At 24.5% G+C, this 10,789-nt stretch overlaps 1 protein-coding gene across 1 annotated transcript; it reads left to right on the forward strand.

Moving 5' to 3' along the window:
* On the forward strand, window positions 1-3,406 carry LOC135930026 (uncharacterized). The gene is made up of 5 exons (XM_065466794.1): window positions 1-147; window positions 1,548-1,625; window positions 2,311-2,403; window positions 2,913-3,025; window positions 3,088-3,406. Exons 1-5 carry the CDS (start codon window positions 75-77, stop codon window positions 3,136-3,138), a joined length of 408 nt encoding a protein of 135 aa, XP_065322866.1. The 5' UTR covers window positions 1-74; the 3' UTR covers window positions 3,139-3,406.
* The last annotated feature ends 7,383 nt before the right edge of the window (window positions 3,407-10,789 follow it).

The following is a 10,789-nucleotide window of genomic DNA, read 5'->3' on the forward strand; positions in this document are numbered from 1 at the left end:
CTTTATTAATAATTAGCATATCCTTATAATATAATTATAACTTCTTATAAAGTATATATTTATAACCAAGAAACATGTTAGCAAAATCCACTAAAGATATGATCAATTCTATTTTGTGCTTATTAATCAACTGCAATGTTTTACAAGGTATATTCATTATCACATTTATAAATTACTGCAGTACATTTTATAAAATTTATAATGTGTTTTGTTTTAGCAGAGGAAAGAGTTAGTTGTAGAAATTGAAACATAATTTTTCCAGCATCATCCCTTTTTATCCTTGTAGAGGATTTTTTAAAGAGTTATGTTTCTTCCTACAGTTGATTTTCCTGCTTTATTCTTCAATTATTATTCTTTTTGTACTTTAATTCCTATTCATTAGTAACAGGGCGATCTTGGGTCAACACAAGAACCAAACTTTTTTTTTTATAAAATAAATTTGAGAACAGGAAAGCCGACCAAAGATATTTTTAAAACTGTTATTATTTTTTGATAATTATTTTTTTTCGTACTAGGAACGAGATTTGTATTGTTGTAATGCTTCCCCCCCCCCTTTTTTTTGTCAACTCAAGTTTTTCTGTAAAATACATAATCCCTATGAGGATTTAATCTATTTAAATGTTGTTTGGTAACCTATTATACATGATAAAAAATTATTAGAAACTAGCGGAAAGTCAGTCAAGAATGATGAGGAATCGGAAATTTATTTTCTAATTCGATCTGAATATCCCCTTTATTTGATGATTAATATATCAAGTTAAATCTGACAAATAAAAAGTAAGCAAGTAAAAATGATTTCTCATAATTAACATCAGAGCTCCCGTTTATCTAAATTGCTTATCATTCACCACCGCGTGAAGATGGGAGATAAATTTTAGGATGAGAAAATAAAAGAAAAAATGTATGAATAAAAGAAGGTAGAAATAGAAGAAAAAAACTGACAAAGATATGAAATATGAGAAATTTAACATCGTTTATGTTTTAAGACATGACAAATATAGTGTTTCAACATACATGAATTTTGCAGTCAGAGAAAAATAATATTATATAATTTATAAATATGTCATAAATCATCTGAAATGTTAATATAAGTGTAAAAATTGAAAGTATAAAATAGAAATTAAGATGATGAAGATGTTGCCTTTTATGATTCGGATGATGTTTATGGTGAGATTAATATTAAGATAAAAAAAAATTAAAGAGTGTAAGATTTACTGTATTTGGTTGAAATATAACAATAATTGGAATTTTAAATTGTTTATTTTTTCTAAATTATTACTTAATACTAATATTTCTTTTACAAGTGACCCATCAAACTTTAATCTGAATTGAACTTTCTCCAGACTTACTTCGAGATTACAACTATTACTATTTAAATTTATATGATTTCTTACTCATTATTTTTTTTTACATATGAATACCAATTTCCTTAGAACATATATTATATTATTATAGTAAAAAAAAATTTAAAATTAAATCAGTTTACAAAATAATATTTCTGTACTTCTAAATTATTCGTTTGATATCTATGAATAAAATTTTTAAAGGTTGCAGAATCAAAACGTTCTTCAATGGTAGCTTTGAAAAAAGAGAGATAAATGACAATGTTTTACTCTTCATTTCTGGTAATAATAAAAAATATATATTGAATTTAACAAAATATGATTTTCTTTTAAATATCATACGATTGAAATGTGTGTGATTTGAACAAACTTAATAGTTAATTGCCGCTATATAACGGCACCTTAAGGAAAGCATCCTTTCATGGCAAATAACAGGTCCTTGTAAAATATAGCGTTTTTAGGACATGTCCCGTCTTTCGCAAAACTGAAAAGGCGAAATTTTTATAATTTAAAATTATTATATTTAAAAAATTTAAATTTTTTAAAATGTACAAAAAAATTTCTTAAAAAGGCTTGGTTATAACGATACTATAGAGCGAATGCATTATGGCAAATTTTTATCGTGAATATTACTTGCGAGGCCAATACTATTTTAATGTATTTTCGCTGAATTCTTGGAATACGATTACGAAATAATAAATAATTTATGAATACACTTATTGAAAAACATATTAAATAAGGCATAGGTTCTTAAGGTATAATGTTGTATGTCTTATATTTTGTTACTTTGTGCTAGTATTATATTAAATTTGCAGTTTCGAATTGATCTTTACTAGTTCCAAATTATATTTGTTTTTAAATTGTTCAAAATGAAATAGGGAAAGCTTAATTGCAATCAAAATAAAATTGGCATTGAAAGAAATTTAATGTTTTTTATAATTTTTTAATAAAAAATATCATTATTTAGAACATAAAGTTGGATCCATGAATAAGGATCACATTACCTTCAAAAATTGCAATGGAACACTAGATCTTTATTCTCAGATGGATGATGGATTTCGTAATATTTATAAACGCTTTATCATAAACATCTGGAATATGTTTTAATTTTTAAGACGTTCATTGGGTGGTTGAATTTAATTTATACGCTATTATGCAAACATAAAATCTATTTTTAAAGAAAATATAACTTTTTTAATCAATATAACTTGTTCAAGATTCCTTAAAAAAGTAAAATTATATGTTAAAATGGAGAGTAGTTTTAATTGAAATTTTAACACCTCATTGTAAAATATAGTTTGCAAAAACTTGTCTATGAGAATTTTCGCGTTTAAACATGTATCGTTCTCTACTTACTAGTAGTTTTAACTCCCAATAATTTCCATATTTAAAAGGAAAATATATTTTAAAAAAAATTATCTTGTATAATTTATAACTCATTTCGTTGACTTTGACTAAAATCACAAATGAATCCCAATTCATTTATCAGAGAAGTGATGTTCAGAAAATTTAAAAATTTTAAAATAACAATGAGAAATAAATAGTAATATTTTTAAATATTTTTTAAAGGTTTTAACAATTCTTTGATTGTACTTTTAAATACCAGAGATATTGGTGGAGGTACTACGAATAGAAAGTATAGACTTAACAACAAAGGAACTAACAAAACTATAAAAGGACGGGTAATAGAATATTTATTTTCTATCATTTAAATTATTATTCTATTTTATATTAATAATTTTAGCGTATAGGCAACGATCAAAATAATATTATATTACATTGGCTTAACTATTAGAAAATTTATTTCTTTAGCCAAAAAAGAAAAAAAAATCTACATTTTATCAAAATTTAATTTATCCGTGCTTTAAAAAACCTAATCAAAATTATAACATAATCTTTATATATATATATTTTTTAAAGGGGGATTGGAAATTTATTCTAAAAAAATTGATTTAAATTATTGTCACTTTATCATCATAAATAAATATAGAATAATGATTATATTTCAGTATAAACTGTTGCTATACTATTTCATTTATCTCCTTCTCCATTCCTTGTTTAAAAATTATCCGATGAATTGTTTTATTTTAAATTCAAAAACTTTCCAAAAAAATATGATGCACCTTAAATGAATGTGCATAAGAAATTTATTACTAAAATAAAAACCCTTTAACGTCTTTTCTGATCATAATATTAAAATTTATTAGCAATATCAGGTTTCATCTAAGATTTAATTTTCATTAGACAATTTTATTAGCCTTTGAAAAATTTGGGCTCTTCAATAAAAAAAAAAATTCTCCACATGTCACAAATAAAATTGTTGAATTTTATTATATTATATCATTAACTGAAAAAAAATTTATGTTAATTATGATCCTACATTATCAATATATTATAATTAATAACAAATTTAAATTTTTATATTGTAAAAAAAAAACTTAAAATTTTAAAACCGATTTATTATGAGTGTGATTTAGAAAATGAATGATTCCAATTTATCTTTGATCACCTTGTAAAATCTAAAAAGGATTAAAAATATTAAAAGACAGCTTTATATTTATTCCAAAGTTTCTTAAAACTTAAGGCAAATACAACACAAAATTTTGAAAATAACAGGAACAAAATCTATAAAGATCCTAATCATAAAATGAATAACATTTTAAATCATGGGAAAAGAACTTTATCGTATTTATATGTAATTGATTTTTAAATCTTTAGTCACTTTTATATTTCACTTATAACTGAATTCTAGTTAAAATTTATTTGACTAAAAAACTGATATGTGAATTAGTAAGTATTAATCAGACAAGTCAAATTAATGCAACCAGATATTCAGTGCTTATATAATTTTAGTTATGATATTGGTCATTAAGCATATTTGTTAAGCTATATCTACCAAACGAAGTATTATAATATTCTAGCTATGTTATTGATCTAAGTTTCAGAGTTAATGCTTTCAGATGTTTGGCTGACATCATGCTTAAGGCGTGATATAATAGTTTTTATTGACCATATAATTATCTTATCAGCGAAAATTAATAATTAAAAAAAAATTAAAAACGCAAATCAGATATTTAGAAGTTATATTTTCAGAAATACAAGCTTGGAAGCAAGACGGCTTAGTTTTTATCTTATATATAACTCAATGACTGTTTGTGTGGTTCGCTCTAACCATATATTTATTTCTTCTATATTTTCTATTCGCATGGTAAGTTTGGCGAAAATAATATTGAATTTTAATGAATAAGAATAAATATATAGAATAACTTGAATGTGATGTGGTCCTTTTATTGAATAATATTGTTATACAAAAGAAAATAAAATGAATGGTTTTTTTTATCTGTGTGTATATCAAAAATAATCAATATATATCTCGAAAATCAATTGTTTTCCAATCACTTATATAATTAACAACCTTTAATATATTATTACAATCTAAATATATCTTCTTTTCGCCTTAAGTGAAACATTTGTCAAAAAGTAATATATAAAACATAAATGTAATTGAAAACACTACTTTAAATACATAATATATGTTGTATCATACAACAAGTTTAAACTCAGTTTATAATTGATATTTATGGACGGTTCCAGATAATTTAGTTCTTCTAGAGAAAAAATAATAATTATTTTATGTATTTAAAGTTATTTACTTATTTTTATATATTATAGTTGACTTTGACATATAAAATCCCTGCAAAAATATTTTATTAAGAATAATAACTATAATATAAAAACTTCTTTGAATTACTAAATATCTTTCACATCTTCGAAAAAACTTTAATTTCGTTTTCGGTAATTACGTATTTTATAAAAATGGAATTTAAAATGGAAGATGTTTATTTATTCGGTAACTCAGGCAAAATTTAAAACTTACATAAATAAATGTGGATTTTACATTTTTATAGTTTAATTTATAATAAAACAACCCTTTGATTGTTTTGGACATCATCTTCTTCATTGTCGATTCTCTAAAGGTAGATATCCTAGACACAGTGCAGTTAACGGCACCATTCTCCGTTCTCTACGCTCAGCTCAAATTCCCGCAACCCTTGAACCCTGTGGCCTCTCAACCGAGAATAATATACGGCCAGATGAGCTGACCTTAATACCTTGGAGTAATGGAACTCCGTTAGCATGGGATTATACTCGTATCGACCGATTCGTTCCCTCCTCGCTTTGTAACAACTCATTCGTGCGAGCGGAAAACTCTAAAATTAATAAATACACTTCCCTAACCAATTGCAATCTCATACCAATCGTATCCGACACAACCGGTTTTTTTGGCAATCATGCCATAACCTTCTTCAAATCCCTTGGTAAAAAATTTGCACCATCACTGGTGACCCACAGGAAGGCTTCTATCTCAGACAACGCATATCTATTGATATATGCACATGTAACTGCATTGCCATCCACGGCTCCTTTTCTTGACCTCCACCCACCCAACATACAATTTATTATACTAAATTTTTTTATAGAGTTTTTTATATAGATTTTAATTTACAAATAGTTTACATGATATTTTTAATATATATTTTAAAATTTCGTATATACTTTTAACGCTCAATGTATTATTTTTAAAATTGTAATATAGTTTTATATAAATCTATGATGAAAATAAATTAATTTACATACTTAAAAACAGTATTTTTAATTTGTATTCGTTTGAAAATCGCTACAATGTGTAAATAGGAGTTTAACAACTTGATAATATGTTGTTAATGAATTTAAAAGAATTATGGATTAGGAAGAATGGTGTAGTTACTATTCATAGAATTTGTGTTTTGTAACGAAGATTCAGAGAATGTAAGATATGTTGAAAATGGAACATACCAGTAATTTCTTAATGGCCAACATTTTAGTTTTTTAGAAATAGAAAATTATTTAGTTATAAAGTGTGACGGGACAAGGATGGAGTGGGGTGAGGGGAGGAGGTGTTATTTACTGATGAGGAGAAGCTATTCTAGTGATTGTCATAACATAATTCTGTGCTGTGGAAAATTAAGACTATTTAATATATTCTATCTGGAGGCTAAAGAAAATACGAAAAGAGTTTATCAAAAATTTCTTATTAGAATATAGAAATCTCGGGTGGTAAAAGATTTTTAAAAATATGGTTGAGGGGTCTTTAACAGTATAAAATTATTATTAAACATGAGTTAATTTAATATATGTTAAATATAATATAATTTAAATTATAAATCATCAAATTATAATGTTTTTCTAAGATTTTTAAGCCGATTTGGGGTTAGAGTAGTCTATGTGAAATAGGTAATGATCGTTATTTTAAAATATTCATATGATTAACTTAAGATATATAGCATAAAGACCTAATGGAGACTAGTATATATATATATCAGAGACCTGCAGGTCCGGCCCTAAGCGGGCCCGTATTTTTTTTTAAAACATGAATTAATATATTCGTCGATATGGTTCTAATTATATATAGTTATGATTAATATAGTTTGGTGAAAGTTAACACTAGCTAACACTCATAATATCTATTCATATAAGTATATTTTTCCTGCCATGGAATAAATACGCAAAGGATTAAATACAATATTATATAATATATGTTATATTTTTTATTAATTAAAATATCAGTTTTCTTTTTTTTTTTATAAAACTCAATTTTTTATTCAAAAAATATTATGCAAGCCTGAAAATTTTGCTCATAAAAGGAGCAAAGGTCTAGACATAGTATCGAAATTTTGAGGCTTAGTTAATATTTTTCTGGCGAAAATATTGAGTTAGCCGTTTTTGAAAATCGGCTCGAAACGAGTCGTTTAACAACATTAGCTAATATGCTTGCTTATTAAATGATAATATTCGCCGAAAAATATGATAAAATACTAATAGATGAATTTTTTGTATATACCAGGTCGAATATTATTTTAAAAAAATTACGGGCCGGGCCTATTAAAAATTTTATTAAAAAATCTAGGCCGGGCCCCAAAAAATTTTTTTTTAAATATCCGGGGTCGGGTTGTGAATTTTTAAACCCGGGCCGGGCCGGGCCGTAAAAAATTTTTGAAAAAAAAATCCGGGCCTGGCAGAAAATTTTTTAATCCGGGCCGGGCTGGGCCTTGCAAATGGAAGGTTTCTGATATATATATTAAATTTAAGATTTCCTAAGATTCTGAGCTTCTAAATTGTCTCTGTTTAAAAATACAAATTGTTCGTTTAGGTTTTAAAATAGCTTAAATAATAAAAAAAACTATCAAATACATTTTTTGGCATTTATCTAATGGGACAGTATTTTTGATTATCTATTTAAAATTAATTTTAAATCATTATTTTTTTTATTATTAAAGATTTATTTGCTTTATCTCAATATTAGATCAAATTGGAATAATTAAAATATATAATCTTGTTTTATGTAAAAGATAAATGACATATGATAAGATATGCAAGATATGCAAAAATAATTTTTTAAGATTTTATCAATGAATGTTCTCTCTAGCATAATTACCATCGTTCAATTCTACAATAACAATGGTTAAACTTTTAATAGTTCCTTTATATAAAAATACCCATAATTTTAATATAAAATTTAAGAATGAAAAATTACAAGCTTAATAACAAAGGAACAAACTATATCGTAAAAGAATTGGTAAGAAAAATTTTTACTTTTCTACCTTTCGTGTTATTATCATATTTCTTTATTCGTGATTTTAATTTTAGCGTATAGCCAATGATCAAAACTATATTTCCGTGTTTTGGCGTAACAATTAGGAAACGAGTACCATAGAACCCTTTAATAATTATTATTTTCAAGGCAAATTTTATGGATCCAAATTTAGATATTAAATAATGAAAAAAATTTCTTTAATAAGGTGGTGGGCCTTTATGTATAAAATAATAACTTTCACTGTAATTACTTTAAATATATGATTAATGTCAATTGATATATATATCTCAGATTTGGAATAACGAGGAATAAACTATGTAATATTTACATATATTGATTTATGAAAATTTACATTTTTAAGGTAATATTCTGCTGGTTTTAAAACCAAAGAATATATAGCATAATGCATTCACATATCTTAGAATTTAATAATTTTAAAATTTGAAGAGAAAAAAAATTTCACTTATTTTAGCAATTAAATACATTAAAGGAAAATAGAGATAAAATATTATCTAAGTGCGTTTTCGTAAAAATAAAACAGCATCATAACAACCTGTAGTAAAAATTTATATTTGAAGTGTTGTTAAATGGTCTTAAAACGGCTAGCTCAATATTGCAGCCAGAAAAATATTGCTTAAGACTCGAGATGTCGATAATATATGTCATAGACCTTTGTTCTTCCTTCTATATTAATATTTATTCGATAAAATTTAAATTTTTTTGAAGAGTTTATTCCTTAAGTCTATTACAAAAAGTGAGGAAGGGAGAAAGATTTTACAGTGGTCGAATATTTAGATCCAGCCAAATTTTTATTCAAAGTTTGGATCGGATTTTTTTTAAATTTATTTTATTTATTCGAAATAATCTTACCTATATTTTATGTTTTTCCTCAAAAGCTACACCTTCTAATGGCGTACTTCTTTTTTTAACCTTAATTTATAACTAATAATTTTTAGAATAAATGATAAAAAGAATTTTTTTAAAATAGAATTTTTTAAAAATAGAATTTTTTTGAAATAACTATTAATAAATTTTTAATACCTTACTAGGTAAGGATAGTTCAAAATTTTGTGTAATTTTTTTAAAATTAGACAATAATAAAAACAAATTTTAAAATAGAATTGGTATAAAAAATAAAATACTGATTTAAAAATAGGTTCATTATAGTAATCAAATCAAAGAAAACTATTTCTAAGTAACCAATTAAATTACTTTCTCTCTAATTAACCATATTCTTTTCACCTGATTAATTTGCATCACTAAATTTCGAGCACCAAATATTGGTAAAAAATATATAATTTTATGGAATACATGTTTATAAAGATCATTGATAATAATAATAATATACCTATTTGTTATGTACTTTCACCTGTATTTAGTAAATAGTTCAATATAATTTTTTAGGTTTTATGAAATAAATAAAAATATATAAGGTTTAATCTACAGCAAAAACAATCAAATCTATTAATAATATTGCGATTCACATATAAACTACTTGTCGATTGTCTATTACAAGTTTTATCGTAATATATAATTATATTGAAGAACCATTTTTCTCAAATATTTTAATTCCTCAAGATATGATTATTTCTATTTGGTGCTTGTTAATCCTTATCATCGACTACCATGTTTTGCTAGGTATATAATTTTATTTTTAAAATAATCATTTTAAGTAAAACCTGTCTAATATGGGCACCATTGTTACAAAAATAATCAATTTGCACTCAAGAATTTTGGAGTTGCCCAAATTAAACAAATAGTCATGTTGGAACTCGAAATTTTTTTTACTGTATTTATATTTATAACTAAGTTTTAAAAATGTAATAATGTTTAAAGCAATTATTATTAGAGCTTGTCTTTTACGTTCATTTGACTAGCCTTCTGCATAATAACTAAACTAAATATTTTTAATTAGTATTTGATCCCTAACTTTTTAAAAAATTGGAGTGATTGGGTGAATATTACGATGATTAAGAATAGATCAAGATACTACATTAGCGTTGAATGCCAGTTCACGAAGTAGAGATGATTTCCAACCCTTCTTAAATGAATAACATTAAAAATAATATAGTTATTTTAAAATATTTTGCACATTTAGAATAATTATATGTTGTAGTTAATTTGAATCTCTAAAATATTAAAGATTATATCTTGGCTGAGGAATGATGATATTATATTATTTTGGTAAATTGAGATAGATTCGACACATAACATTTAGAAACATATACAATACAGTCAAGCCGTGTCTAATTTGTGGCACCTGGGACCATGATTTTTGCCTAATTTAGACAGTTGTTTAATTTATCAAGACATTTACTTCAAAAAAAAACATTTTAACATATGTTATATTATTCTTAGTTTAGCAAAATGTGTGATTATGTTTAACTATTTTTTTAAAACAATTATTTTATTTGTTATTAATTCATCAAACATCATGAGTAAAAATTATATTATGTATTTATACATATATTATGCAAAATAAGAATGTATAATAGTAGTATAGCATGATTGCATACAAATCGATGGATGAATATTGAGAACAGCTCCTTTAGAAATATCAAATCTCTTAGCACATTCTTTTTTGAGCATGATGATTTTGAAATTTAATAATCTCAATAATTTTTAAAATTCAAGAACTTGTTATACTTGTTTTATTAATTAATTTTGTAATTTGACATGAATAAGTTTTAAAATATTATGAAATTTTATTATAAAATAATGAATTCAATAAAATACAACAAATTTACACTTTATAGAGGCCTTACGCAAATGTGTTAAAAATGTAAAGTCTGTCTACATTTCACAGTAGACA

This window comes from Gordionus sp. m RMFG-2023, chromosome 5 (genome assembly GCF_954871325.1).
Source record: "Gordionus sp. m RMFG-2023 chromosome 5, tfGorSpeb1-WG-v2, whole genome shotgun sequence".
NCBI classification, from domain to species: Eukaryota; Metazoa; Nematomorpha; class Gordioida; order Chordodea; family Parachordodidae; genus Gordionus; species Gordionus sp. m RMFG-2023.

What these genes read in the sequence shown, in the direction of transcription:
- LOC135930026 (XM_065466794.1), top strand. Translation starts at nt 75, where the DNA reads ATGTTAGCAAAATCCACTAAAGATATGATCAATTCTATTTTGTGCTTA. An exon ending in CAACTGCAATGTTTTACAAG is followed by an intron (nt 148 to 1,547) that starts GTATATTCATTA and finishes AAATTTTTAAAG; the next exon opens with GTTGCAGAATCAAAACGTTC. An exon ending in TGTTTTACTCTTCATTTCTG is followed by an intron (nt 1,626 to 2,310) that starts GTAATAATAAAA and finishes ATCATTATTTAG; the next exon opens with AACATAAAGTTGGATCCATG.